General features: G+C 48.7%; 1 protein-coding gene across 3 annotated transcripts in view; it reads right to left on the bottom strand.

Annotated features, from left to right (window-relative positions):
- Positions 1-14,730, bottom strand: part of rbfox2 (RNA binding fox-1 homolog 2) — a 38,851-nt gene that overhangs the window by 22,248 nt on the left and 1,873 nt on the right. Inside the window, exon 2 of one of the 3 annotated variants that reach the window (XM_031563596.2) lies at positions 6,994-7,044. The exons of 1 other annotated variant lie outside the window; for it this stretch is intronic. In XM_031563596.2, coding sequence (XP_031419456.1) covers positions 6,994-7,044 — 51 coding nt within the window. Of the gene's footprint in view, positions 1-4,206; positions 4,505-6,993; positions 7,045-14,730 lie in introns of those variants that run through there. One more of the 3 variants, XM_031563599.2, reaches the window with a different exon arrangement.

Consider the following 14,730-nt stretch of genomic DNA (forward strand, 5'->3'; position numbering starts at 1 on the left):
CGTAGAATAAAACTCTCGACAGGCTCGTTTCCCCTGCGCTAACAGGAAGTCCTTCTGGTTAGCAGTGGGACATTAATGACATTCAAATAAACAGTTCTTTAAGGTGAGGAGCAACATCAACACATCACAATTGCGACTCAAGGTGTTTAAAAAGCTTCCAACCACCCACTGCTACTTCTGACTTGCAAATTACGATCGCTACATGAAAGCCAGCCTGGGTAGAGTTCCCGTCAGGATTCTAAGGTTGAAGTTATACTTGCCGTGTCCGTGAGCATGTGAGGGTCCCCTGGGGTCTGAGTGACATCCATTCAGTCATGGAGGGTGTCAGGAGGCTGGGTGCGGACGTCCGTGCACCCTCCAATGTTTTTGGGGGACTTTGGGACCGTACGGCCACTACGCTACAAGGGCACCAACCTCCAAGCGGGCTCGGAGCAGACTAGAACGGTGTATAATAAGAAACGAGCGCCCGCTGTGTCCGCTGCTGTTGTCCGTGTGCACGTCCGCAAGGGAGCAGAACCGAACCCTAATTTGCCAGGTTCTCATTTGGCCCGGGCCTCTGGTGGCTGGTCTGAGTACAGGTGTGATTCATGGCGCCTCATAAACGAGGCTGAGGTAATAATGTGTCCATCTGATCCTTCATCAGCTGGGGCCCCGGTGAGCTATGGTAACACTCATTTGCTCTGCAGAACATGGGGGGGGGTGAGGCTGTACAGTCACACACAAACAAACACACACACACACACACACACACACGCGGTGTCGTAGAGTGAGGGCCTTGTCAATCACGCCCAAGGGAGGGGAAAGCCCAGAGTCACTGCCAGAGCCATGCAGGGAGAAAATGAAAACCAACTGCAGGAAAGCCTTTTGTGAGCAATCCTATTATACAGACACACACACACACAGACACACACAGACACACACAGACACACACACACACACACACACACACACACACAGACACACATACAGACAGGCGAAGCCATTAAGACAAAGTGCAATTTTCTGCTTCAGTAGGGTGGGCCGTGCTGGTTATCTGTCAGTTTAATAGTGGCCATTAAAAGCGTCTATGGGTCTGGGGGTCAGAGGCAGGGGGGATCAACCAGAGGCTGCCAACTAGCCACCGCTCTGTCCAGGGGAACAGCGTCAAGACAGGGGGAGAGGGGAGGGCGAGGGAGAGGGAGAGATGGAGATGAGAGATGACACACTGAGGGGTTAGAGATTATTCTCACTTATGACTGTTCTAATGATGTGATGGTGTCAGTATTTATGAAAGCAGTATTTATAAAAGCAGTATTTATGAAAGCAGTATTTATAAAAGCACAGGGGTATGTACAGTACAGCGCAGGGCACGCTCTGCTTACGCTGGACGATAAGAAGCCGACTCAGACACGTGCGTCACACACGGCCCGCGAGCAGAGGTATGCGGGTGTGTGTGTGTCTGTCTCAGGATGACTGTGTATAATATATGATCTGTGTGTCTAGGTGAGCATGCCTGGATCAGTCCTCCTGTCGTTTTGGCAAACACACAACTGTGTCCAAAACACGAATCCAAAGGTCATCCTCAACATATGTATTTGGCCTCTGCATGTGTGTGTGTGTGTGTGTGTGTGTGTGTGTGTGTGTGTGTGTGTGTATGTGTGTGTGTATGTGTGTAGCAGCACAAATAGCCTGCTAGTTTCTACTGAGTGAAGGGGTGGGTGGGGAAAGCTGTAGATAGAGAGAATGTGTGTGTGTGTATGTGTGTGTGTGTGTGTGTGTTTGTGTGTGTGTGTCCAGCTAATGACCTTTGTGTTTTGTCGGGCATTGGTGTGAGCATTTGTTCTTCAGAAGGTCTGTATCCGTTTCCCTACACAAGACTGTGGCTAGTTTAAACCATTTGTGTCGTGTCCACCTGATAGCCCTGTGCGTGACAGGAGTTTGTGTGTGTCAAAAAGAGGGGCAAAGAATAAAAGTGTGTTAACCCAATGTTTCTGTGTGTGTGTGTGTGTGTGGGTGTGTTTGTAGGTGTGTGTGTAGGTGTGTGTGAGTGTGTGTGAGAGAGGGACAGGGAGAGGGAGAGGGAGTGTGTGTGCAAGCCTGTACACATAAGCTTTGTGTGGCAGGTAGGCGTCTCTCCCTAGCCTTAGGGCACATGCTTGGGTGGAGCTCAGCAAATATTTCAACAACTCACTACGTCTCTCTCCTTCTACTTTTCTCTCTCTCTCTCTCTCTCTCTCTCTCTGCCTCTCATACAGTCAGCACAACATGCTCCCAGCACAGCGCGTTCACTCAGGATAACACACACACACACACACACACACACACACACACACACACACACACACACACAAAAGTGCTCATTGCATAAGCCTTCGTGAGGCTCGATTTTTTTGAAGACAGAGAAATTCCCTTTCACTTTTAGCAGCTTACCTCCTCCTCTTCCTTCTCTTCCTCCTCATCCACCTCCTCTGTCCTCTCCTTCCTCCCCCTCCCCCCTCTGCCTCCCCCTCCTCCTCCTCCTCCTCCTCAGAGGAAGGCAGCCATAAAAGCCTACTCAGCACTACAGGCCCTTCTAACGCAACCTAGTTCCATCCAGATCCCTCCACCAGCGCCTTATCTGGCCGGCTGAGATACGGCCCACAGCGGAGCGACCGCACGGCCACGGCTATCTGCAGCACTCAGGCCTCTAATCTGTCCATCGATGCTTTAAATGATTTATCATCTCCAGTGTGCTCTTTTGTGTGTTTATTTTTCCTTCCTGCTTTTCGCTTTTCTTCTCTCTCTCTCTCTCTCTTTCTCTCTCTGCATCTCTCTCTCTCTCTCTCTCTCTCTCTCTCTCTCTCTCTCTCTCTGCATGTACGGATGGAGGAGAAGAAAGGGTATGGTTGTCACCTTAGAAATCAATTTCCATTCTCCCTTTCTGTCCTCCTCTTCCCATCCCCCCATCTCTCTCTCTCTCTCTCTCCCTCTCTCTCTTTCTGTCATCCCCCCTGCTTTTAAAGGAAAACATTGAGAGAACAGCTGCCTGTAGCCCGAGGGAGAGGAGCAGAGAGGGAGGAGGGAAAAAAAGAGGTCAAAACAGTAAAGGAAGCAGGATTCCAAAGGTACGAAAGAGAGATAGATAGAGAGAGAGAGAGAGAGAGCGAGAGAGAGAGAGAGAGAGAGAGAGAGCACCTATTCCACCGACAAACCAAGTGATTGCACTGAAAAGTAAAAACATTTCAGCAGTGAACCTGAGGTTGATAGGAGATTCTGAGTGGGGTAGAAGAAGAAGAAAAAGAGAGACAGCAGTTAAAGAGAGAAAGGCAGACATGGAGAAAGAGAGAGAGAGAGAGAGAGAGAGAGAAAGAGAGAAAGAGAGAAAGAGAGAGAGAAAGAGAGAGTGTGAGTGTGGAACAACTGTTTCTTGGCACCTGCCCCTTTCAGTCAAAGAACAGGGCAGAATTATGGGGACAGCTGAGGCAGGGGAGGACAACAAAGAATGCCTTTACCACCCCCCCTCTTCAATCTCCTCCTCGTAATGTCTGTGTGTGTGTATGGAAGTGTGAGTGTCTGTGTGTGTGTGTGTGTGTGTGTGTGTGTGTGGAGGGGGGGGTGTCAAGAGTAACAGAAGGCGAGGAGTCCAGGCCTGTCTGTCAACGTGGCTCTTCAAAGCACCCCCCCCCACACACACACACACACACACACACACACACACACACACACACGCGCACACACACACACAGCGTCTTCCCTACCCTCACTAGAAACACTAACCAATACTGACTTAGCATTCCCCTGTGCTAACAGCATGCTAGCCGCCCACTAACACTACGCTTCACACCACAGTGGTTTTATTAAATGCGTTCCTGGCGGTCGCACAGCGCCTGGGGCACACGCTCACAACAAATGTCACAGCATGCGACATTCGCTCAGCAAAATTTCTCTTTCTATTTAGCCACGTACATTAACACAAGCAGAGGGGACAAACGTGAAACCCTCCATTAGCTCAAGCCCCAGTCAGCCAGCATTCCTAGCAGCTTGACATTTCAGTCTCAGCTGAAGTGTGGAGCAGTGGCTCCACAAGAAAAAAAAAGCAGTTTTTACTTGAGAAAATGTCTGAGGAGAAACCCACGAGTGTGCTCACGTGTCAAGTGTTGTTTTGTGGCGATTCAAAGCTCTAAGCTCCTAGTTGTTGAAACTGAAGCTATGCTAACACTGTACTGAGAAGAAGCCATGTGCACTCACCGACAACACAGATGGGTAGTACAGTCCCATCATCGTAGTTTAAATCCAAAGCTCAATCACCACTCTTCCACTCCTCTCCTTCTCACGCGGTTCTCTCTCTCTCCCTCTCTCTCTCTTTCCTCTCCTCCGGCAGTGTGCGGTCACCTCCCGCTCGCTGTCTCTGTCTGTCTCTCTCTCCTTCTCCCCTCTGCACGCTGCCTCTTGCTCGCTCCTCACTGACAGATTCAAAATCTCCCTCTCCTTTCCCCCCTCGCTCGCTCCTAGTGTGACTCGTTCTCCTCCCGCCCCCTTGCCTCCTCCTCCTCCTCCTCCGCGGCTCTCTATGTCCCTGTCACTCTCTCTCTCTCTCTTTCTGCCTCTCTCTGTCTCTCTCTCTTATTTCGCCCCCCTCCAGTCGTGCTCTCTCTCTACCCCCAACCTTCTGCTTCAGTGCTATGCCCTTGCCTGTTCATTGCACCTTCTCTTCTATCTTTCTCTCTCCTTCACAGTCTTCTCCTGGCTTCTGTCTTTCTCTCTCCTTCCCAATCTTCCTATTCGCTTGACTGTCGTCTTCTCCTCCCCTCACCCAGATATTGTTCAGTCCCTCCCTCCCTCCCTCCCTCCCTCTCTCTCTCTCTCCCTTCTGTCACACCTGCAAACTTTCCATTCCCTCCCTGTCGCAGTATGTACCTCCCTCCCTCCCTCCCTCTGTCTCTCTCTCTCTCTCTCTCTCTCTCTCTCTCTCTCTCTCTCTCATTCTTTTTCTCCATGTAGGTGAGTAAATTGGGACTGTTCGCACCATCAGGAGACAGGTCTCTCCTCTGGTCGCTCACACTAGGGCTCCTCCTGTTCTACCCCCTGCACCCCCAACCCCCCCCCCCCCCAAGCAAAGACTTTGATCATTTATTCATCCACGCTGGTGGGGGAGGGGGGAGGAGGAGGGGCTGGGCAGGAGGCTGTTATGGCCCCCCTGAGACTCCCACGCTGGGCCCACCTCTGATCTCGTCTGCTGCCTGCACAGAGGCCCAGAGGTAGCAGGAGGTTAGAGCCGTTATCGGTGTCTCAGCACAGCAGCGGGCCAGGATTGGATGGGGTGGGGGGGAAGGGGAGAGGGGTGGAAGGGGGACCAGGGGGTTTGTTTCCCAGCCAAAACGCCCACTCTGTTTTGTCTCCGTTTGCCTTTTTTTTTTGGCCGTGTCTTTGTTGTTCTGGGAGGGATTTTCAGGTGACACTGGAGTCAGTCTCAAAACTGACAGAGCGAATTCAGGCCCTCCACCCACCCACCGCATGAGTCATCGCAGATTTAGGATGTCTCTCGATTTAATGGGTTTCCTCTCAAAGACAGGGCTTTCCGATGGCAAAAAGTTAAACGTCAAGAAACCACCCACCATGTCTTAGAACATTATTTAAAGAAAACATAAGCATAACATGTCAGAGGCCTTAGCATAGCGCTGCAACAACATATGTTTCTAGGGACAACATACTGCTAAGCATGCTAACAAATCAAAAAGCTCATTTGACAATAGACAAGGACTGCAAATGGATTGAGATAAATGGATCAGGAGAGGGATGACTGGATTACTGCAGGCAGGGAGAGTGAGAGGAGAATTAAGGTGGATTAATGATCTGTGGGATTAACTCCACACACTGGACAATCTGATAACACTTTCCCATGCTAATACAGCCTGAAGTAAACACACAGCTTAATGCAGCAACATACTGTATATTCACTAGACCCTGCTAATTCAAAAGAAAGTTGTGAAATGCGGATTTGTGATGAAAGGGGTTTTGAGGTAACACTGTCCCGAGTTAAACACCACTAAGTCAACGTATGCTATGTGACTAAGTGGGTTTTGTGTTTGTTTTCCTTAATCTTGTAGGTCTGAGTCTTAATATTTTAGGGTAAGTCTTAAACAACAGAACATACAAGCGTGAATCACAGCTGGGATATAATCTGCAATAACACACAAGCTCAAGTGTTCTATTAGTTTAAATGAGTGACAAGCAGAGATAAACTCAACAACATAATGCTTTAAATATTTACTTCCACTTACTAATCATCTTTTTGTGCCACAAACGGTTATTACAATTCAGTGTTATTCTGGTGCTATATGACAAACAAATATATAAAAACATGTAACTTAATATTCAACAGAGCTATACAGCTATAGATTTATAAGGCGACAAAACTGCTGTTATGAGAACTGCCAGCTCAGTGACTAATCTACCAATGAAATAAGGAGATTGTGTGGCTAAAACAATCATTATATATGATATTTGCCATGACCTATTGAGACTAGCAAATTACTAAGCGGGGTGTGGAATTTCAGATCCAGGGTGGTTAAAATGTAAATAAAAACCAGGGAACTCAAAGTACTCATTATATATGTATATGCATTATATATATCCAACAATACACATCTCAGCAGCACCCACATGAGGGTTCATGTGCAGTTTGTAGCCTTTTTCAAAACACTGACCCCCTGCAGTATAGCTACAAAATGGATGAAGTGGATAATTTCTTTTTAAATATAAATCTTACTGGGGGAAGCCAGTTAAAAAGAACGTCGGAGCTGAATTTCAGAGGTTGAGAGAAGCTCCAAAATCTGGAAGAGCACATCTCTACCTGATGACGCCGGGACTGAAAACAGACAGGCGAGCCAATTAAAATGCGATTGCACAGTCACCGTGAGGGTCCCATCAAAGTCAGCCAAATAAATAAATAAATAAGTTAAGATGGCTAGACAGGCCTGACAGAGCCTTCACAACAGCGGCTTCACAGAGATTCCAATGAGACAGTCCTCCTACCTGACTAGGAGGTGGGTATCCATGGTAACCCATCGTCAGGGGGTCGTTGTTCTGCAAAGAGAGGTGAAAACAGCGGTTTAGAGGCACAGTGAGATTGGGGGAGCTAAGGAGACTAATGGCGATTACAATTTTTGTGAAAAGACACCCCAGGCGGGATAGGAAGCGGATCGGGGAGTTCAGACCCTGAACTTCCGTGACATCTTGTCTCAATTAATGAAGGCGAGAATGTCTCAGCTACACAGGTGTGCCCACACACACACACACACACACACACACACAGAGACAGCAGTCTATCCCCACACCCCCTCCACATCCCTGTTTCTGGTTTGGCCGGAGCAGTGGGTGCTGCTCTTAATTGCAACATAATGGCTCCTAATCAAATTAAATCTGCCCTCCCCTGCTCTCGCTCGCTCGGTGACCTGTTGTTTGCACACTCCAGTGGCTCCATTGTGGAAGAGTGAAAGCATGACAGAGGAGATGAGAAAGGGAGGGAGGAAGAGAGGGAGAGAGAGGGAGGAAGAGAGGGAGGGGGAGGGAGGAAGAGAGGGAGAGAGAGGGAGGAAGAGAGAGAGGGGAGGGGGGGTGCTGTGAGGAAGGGGCAAAAAATGAAGGCTGAGATGCTAGCACCTAAAACTGGCTGTTTCATATCAGATTGGGGCATTGCATTTCACATTCACATCCGCACGCACACACACACACACACACACACACACACACACACACACACACACACACACACGCAAGCACGCACGCACGCACGCACGCACGCACGCACACACCACACACACACAGAGCGAGCAGTCATGCCATAAGTTTCTTATTTTAGTCCCTTCATTTCCTATGCACAGACTAAGTCCTTGTTGTGGGCTTTATGCAAGCCACGCTACAGCAATGTCACCTCATCATCTCGCTCTGTAGAGATCATTTGTTTGTTCGCCTCATTCTGATCTGCATGGCCCACATCAGCTCTGCAACCGGGGTGCAAAAAGACAGAAAGAAACAAAGCAAAAAGATATTTCCGTTTGTTTTGGTCGCATAAGGGACGAGATCAAATATTTAAAAAGACGTGGTGTGCTCTACTTCCCGTCCTCTGCCCATAAAAAGCACCAAGACTCATTCATCCATGAAAGGCTGAAAGCCTTTGTGCAGTTTTTTTTGTGCTTTAAGATGGAGCGCGTGCATCGCATGAAGGCTGCGGACGGGGATTGAAACGGGGGCAAACATGCTTCCAAGGTCTATTTATTCCTCTTCATTCACCCCCTCTTCTCTCTTTTCACCCTCTACACTCTTTCATTCCCTCTTTCCCTCTTCTCTCCCCGTTTTTTTTTTTCCCTCGCTCCCTTTATTCTGCATCCACTCTCATCTGGAACCAATGTCCCTCTGCAGCCTTGTACCCTGGGGGAACACTTTGCTCTGTGCGCGCATCGCAGCTTGAGCACCCCAGAGAGACAGTGCTAGCCCCGAAGCTAGATGTCTAATAAGCAGCAAAACTGCAAATGAATCCACTGCTCTCGCTTCCCCGCCGTGATGGGCAACAGTGGGATTCCAGGGGTTCAAATTGTGTTCAAGACAACGCAGTGTGATAAGGAAGAGTTCATTAATTAACCCTTTGTGTGCCATTACGTAAGTGATTCACCCATCAAAAGAGCTTCATTGCGGTCAATACGAGAAGCTAATGGAATTCTTAAAAGGCACACGGTCTGCAACAGCATAATGCAGTAGCATGTTCAGACATCTATGGTCATGTAAGATGTGTGACTAGAAAGACAATCGGCTTCCATTCTGACACAAGCCCATACACTTGCAAACGCCTTAACCCTCAGTAAGCCTCAAGAGATGCTTTTACACGGCAAGAGGGTTGTCCCCCCCCCCCCCTCAACTTTAAATATTTCCAGCAGCAGCCAGCAATCAATCATGGCAGCACTGGAAGAAGAAGAAGAAGAAGAAGAAGAAGAAGAAGAAGAAGAAGAAGAAGAAGAAGAAGAAGAAGAAGAAGAAGAAGAAGAAGAAGAAGAAGAAGAAGAAGAAGAAGAAGAAGAAGAAGAAGAAGAAGAAGAAGAAGAAGAAGAAGAAGAAGAAGAAGAAGAAGAAGAAGAAGAAGAAGAAGGAGGAGGAGGAGGAGAAGGAGGAGGAGGAGGAGGAGGAGGAGAACAAGGAAGAAGAAGAGGAGGAGGATAAGAGGAATGTGGAATGTGCTCACATCTGGAGACAAGGTGTCCGCCGGAAAAAGAGGACTGAAGAATGAAGGGGTGAAGGGATGAGAATGCGGAGAGGTGCGGGAGGAATCCAGCCAGCCAGACGGATGGACAGATAGATGGAAAGAGTGAAAAGGGAAAAGGGAGTGAGAGGAATAGAGAGAGCTAGTGAGGAGAGTGGAAAAACAGCAAAGAGATGCAGAACAGAGACAATGAGTCATGCTTAAGCGGAGTCATGCGCTTAATGACTTTAAGGAGCGGGGGGGGTGCCAAGGGCTGTCCCCATGCAAATGCTTCTTCACTCCGCGTCTCAACCAAGCAAACACACACACACACCGCGACGGACTTCTCACACTTAACTTCGTCTACAAAATGAGCCTAAATGATTTCAAATATGTTGAAAATGTATTCTGGCTAAATGCTACCCAGTCCTTTACTATTCTGCACATTCTTCTTTTGAATCTTGGAGCAGGTATTTTTTTTTGGGGTGTTGGAAAACAAAAAGGCTGGAGAGGGCGAAAGACAGAGGAGAGAGAGAGAGAGAGAGAGAAACAGAAAGCAGGGGAGCAATCAGGAGAAGGTAAAGAGATGACGAAGTCAACAGATGGTGAGGGAGAGAGGGAGGGAGATGGGGAGATGGGGGGGGGGGAATAGGATAGGCCTGATGGAGGCAGGAAAGGAACTGAGAGGGTGAGGTACTTTCAAGAGTACTGAGAAGGACATAGTTCCAAGGAGGACAAAGTTTGGGGGTAAAAGAGAAAGAGGGGAAGGAAGAGAGATGGAAAGAGGTGAAAGGAGAAAAAAAAGGGGAGACATAGAAACCGAGTGTCTATTTGCGTGGGAACGAGTGCGAGTGACTCTACCCTTCAGGGTTACTCCGGGTGTATGTGAGCGTATCTATGAGTGGCTTTGTGTGTCCGCTCATACATACAGTACCTGGAGGAAAAAAAAAGAAAGTGTGTTTTGTGTTCATGCGTGTCAGGTCTCCTCATGACCCCCGCCTGAGACAATTAGACATTGAGTAAGGTTACTCAAGATCATCTCACGCCAAGGGTTTGCATTCTTGTGGTAATCCCCTCCGATGGCAGCCGCCTATGGCGTGGATCTGGCACTGATCTGGCGCACATCCAGCAGACCCGTGCCAGACCAGGGCCAGGTCCACGGCAGCGGCGGCGGCAACTATCGGGGCGAGCGAGGCTATCTTCTCTCTGGTTACACGACTCACCAGCTTATTTAACCACCATGTGATATGGATCACTTTCTCCCTTGGTGGCAAAAGAACAACATTCATTTCTCTCTCCAAAAAGTTGCTCTTTTTCTCCCCCTCAACCATGGTAACCTTTTCAGTGGGGGGGGGAGTTAATGGGGTCAAACAAGAGGCAAGCACTCAGGAGAAAGCAAATACATTTAATCGCCACAGCCAGAAGACATTGTGGGCTTTTGGACGTTTTTTTTGTACCTTGTAAGTACAAACGTCCACCCCCCCCCACCACCACCCCCCCACCCCCTTTGTCCGGTTTCTCACAGTGATGAGTATAAGATAGCTTTGATCAGCCTTGTGCTAATGTTGTTAATGGTGTCTCGGGTGTTCCGATACGTCTCACGTCGCCAGAACAATCCCACAGCCTGCCTCTTCTCACCCGTGGCCACTTGCTGTAAACGACACCCCCGGAGAGGTGCTACTACAGCTGCGATCGGCGCTCCGCGAGACACCTTCTACAACACAAAGACTGTCACACTAAGGTGGCATCCACACGAGTGTGGTGAAAACGTAGATTGTGCAAAAACAGACAAGTTCTGTTGCTTTGGTCCTGAAAACCCATATGTTTGAAAGACACAGCCCTTACGTCTCCGTGTGGACAGACGACAACTGAGCCGTATGGAAATAAAGTCCTTATAATGTCTCTGACTTCATCCAATCACCTTCCATTCTCTGTGAAGCCCTCAAAGCCTTCAACACATCCTCAGTGGCAATGAATAGAAAATCTATTTTTCATTGTCATTTGGTTTTATTTCTACAGGGAGGATATCATCTATCGGAAACATCAGTGGCCAAAGCCTTCTCTGAGTTTGTTTGGTATAAAGTGCTAGCAACATTAAGCAAGGTAGGTTCATTTCACTGGGAAAATTCTGTTCGCCCAAACCATGTTTTGCTGACGTTGAAAAATAAATGATTCATAAGATTTATACCGTCTCTGCTTTGATAATAATCTTGTTTAGTTGTAGGCTGTTACTTGCAGGTTATGCAAGAAATGTGATCTTAAAATGACCTAGCTAGCAACAGCGCTTTGACTCATTTTGTATTTCCATGTTGACAAAGACGAACTCTCAAAACAAATCTTTTTGAAAAACGTGAGTGGAAAAACATCGTTTTCAAAACACCCCATTGTCCTGTGGACGTCATTCATCACAAAACCCCTGCCAAAAGCGAAGGCTATAGCTGCGAGGGACCGGTGGTGATCGGGCAACAACCGGGTATTAAAACAGATGGTTCGTTCCCTTAATAAAGCAGCACATGAAGGCTTTGGGAAACGGCAGGAGCCATGTCTCCCCGTCCTGCGCTGTTCTCTCTCACGCTGAGCCACTGACTCATCTGTAATCACTAATGACTAATGCGAGCGAGGCGAGCGCCCTGGCCCACATTCAAATACATGGCAGGGAGTCACAGGAAGTGAGCAGCCCATGATCTAATGAAGCCAATCTATTGTATTGGGTAATAACCCACTACGTCCCCCTCTGCCTGAATGGCTGCTGCTGCTGCTGCTGTTGCTGCCACACCCACACTGCTGGATTGCATAGGGGCCCCACAGGGGTCAAAGCTCACGGTTGCTATTGTTGCAAGGCCTGCCTGCAGCCCTATACCTATAATTAAGGAAAGAGGCAGAGATAAAAGGAGAGGCCAGGAGGCGGTCAGGAGCACGTGTGTGTGTGTGTGTGTGACTGTGTGTGTGTGTGTGTGTGGGGGGGGGGGGGGGGGGGGGGGGGCGGTTGTTAAAGACGTGGCTCGCTTACCTTAGCCAGTGGAAGAATGAGTTAGGAGAATTCCAAAAAAGATAGCGGCACAATGTTTGACACAAAAGAAGTGGGCAGTGGGGAGATGAGATGTTGAGTATGGGACACAGCGTCTGAGTATGGGACACAGCGTCTGAGTATGGGACACAGGGTCTGAGTATGGGACACAGCGTCTGAGTATGGGACACAGGGTCTGAGTATGGGACACAGCGTCTGAGTATGGGACAGGGTCTGAGTATGGGACACAGCGTCTGAGTATGGAACACAGCGTCTGAGTATGGGACACAGCGTCGGTCGTTCATACATGCCAGATAAAACAAGGGTAGCTCCACTGTGAGCAACATGATACAGCGCCATGGCAACTCATGTGGTATCCAAATAAGTGTAAGGGTGTAACAGTCTAAAATATATTGTCTATACACTTATGTACACACAAAGAACTCAACTGCTATAAGTACGAAACTATTTGGCTGAATGTGTGTGTTTGCGTGCGTGTGCATGTGTGTTAATCCTAATCCCCCCCCCCCCCCCAGTGTTTGGTTGAAATGACTAAGGGATCAGTGGCTAATGCCCACTTCTTAACAGCCTGAGATCTTGTTAGCACAACAAAAAAAAGCCTCTTTACTGCTAACGATAGGCCAAATCTGATGGCCACTGACACCGGTGCGAGGAGGTGGCCAACCGGAGTCATGGAGTAGGGTGTTATCTCAATATCTGGACACGGGCCAAGGCCGGACACAGTCCATGAGCCTGGGGTGGTGTGTGGTGGTCTGTAAGAAGTCAGGTCTTTTATTATACTTGCTGGACGACGCGCACAAGGGTAGTTGTGGACACCACGGGCACGTAGTTGTTCTTGGTATACTTTCTAGTCCGCTTTGAGTCTGCAGTTGGTGCAGTTGGTGCTCTTTTAGCGTAGTGGCGTGGTCACAAAAACAAATGGAGGGTAGGTGGACGTCCTCACAGACCCGCACACACACACACACACTCTGATGACTTTAACTTTACGTCACACGGACCCTAGCGTACTCATGGACGTGCAAACCGTGTAACCAAGGCGACAGAGCTTCCTAAGGTCACCGCCGCTCTCGTGTAGCACGTCTGTGGCATGGTCTTGTTTCTGGTCACACTTTTTATTTGCCACTGTCAGCCTGGTGGTGTTCATTCACTCTCCCTCTGCTCATTTTACAACCCCCCCCCCCCCCCCCACACACACACACACACACACACACACACACACACACACACACACCACCACCAGTTCACTCCCTCACTCAGTGCTGTAGACCTGCCCTCACACACACAAAGATCAATACCTTTTTTGGGGTTGTGCAGGCACTTGATTCAACTGTGTGGTTTCTCTCTCTCCCTTCCTCCCTCTCTCTCTTTTTTCTACCTCTCCTTCTCTCTCTCACACACACACACACAAACACCATTTAAAACCACTCTATCCCAGCCGTCTGTTTGGAAGTGCATTAAAACCTTAAGCCTGTCTTTCAGCAGCTCTGAGACAGAGCAGTGTGGACCTTCCGGAACCATTAGTCTATGAAAACGAGCCATTAGACTCCCCACCAACACGAGGCACTTTGCCTCCATTATCCGTCCACCTAGCATGGCTGGGAAGGGGGCTAGGCAGAAGAAAGGGAGCCTTTTAAAAGGGTGATGGATAGGTTAACCTGGTCAGCAAATAAATAATGCAATGTGATAGGCGCCCATGGAGGGGCCCGTCGTCCCGTTAGAGACGACTCTTGTGTGAGTGTGGCAAGGCCACTGCAATACAATACCGCCAAGAGCCCCAGAACAACCAGCCATGCAAAAGTCCTGGGCAACAAATACACCTAGCAGCCTCAAGTTCTTAAAAGGCTTGGAAATGACTAACGGTTGTTGTCTTGCATGACGCGCGAGAGGCCTCAAGTTTCAGCGCTGGGGGAGTAGACAGTTCAAAAATGAAATATCGCATGTGGCAAGGCGGCATTTGAAAATCGGAGCTGTCCAGAAAAAATTAAAATGCCAGTCCGCTTCCCCTCACAAAAAAAAAAACACCTCACCCTAACCCCACCCCACCCCACCTCCCCTCCCCTTCTGCAACACACGACTTCAAACGGCTCTTTCATGTCTGTCATGCAAACAGCTGTGGTGACACTTCACGCCGGACTTGTTAAATGCACCGCCTGGCCGGAGTAAAGCTGTGTGTCTGCGTTAGGTGGTGAGAACATTTGTGTGTGATGGCAGCTGTGAAGCAGTTGGTGACCACAGGAGCCATTGCTGGCCATAGCATCCAAATCACTGCCACAATGTCCACGTTACAGTCTCCACTGTGAGAGAAATTAGGACAGAGCCCCCAAGAGTTGATGGCCAGCAAAAAAAAAACACTGCTGACCAACTTGTTTTATGTGGAACACTTTCAGTTGGAGGCATGTGATTTATAGACTGGAGGTAGTTTGCATTAGGTGGCTGAGCAAGATTACTAGTCAGCGAAAGGCTGCCATTTACTTAATTAAGAACGGAAGAGATTGACGAGGGATGGATGATA

Source organism: Clupea harengus, chromosome 26 (genome assembly GCF_900700415.2).
Source record: "Clupea harengus chromosome 26, Ch_v2.0.2, whole genome shotgun sequence".
Taxonomy (NCBI): domain Eukaryota; kingdom Metazoa; phylum Chordata; class Actinopteri; order Clupeiformes; family Clupeidae; genus Clupea; species Clupea harengus.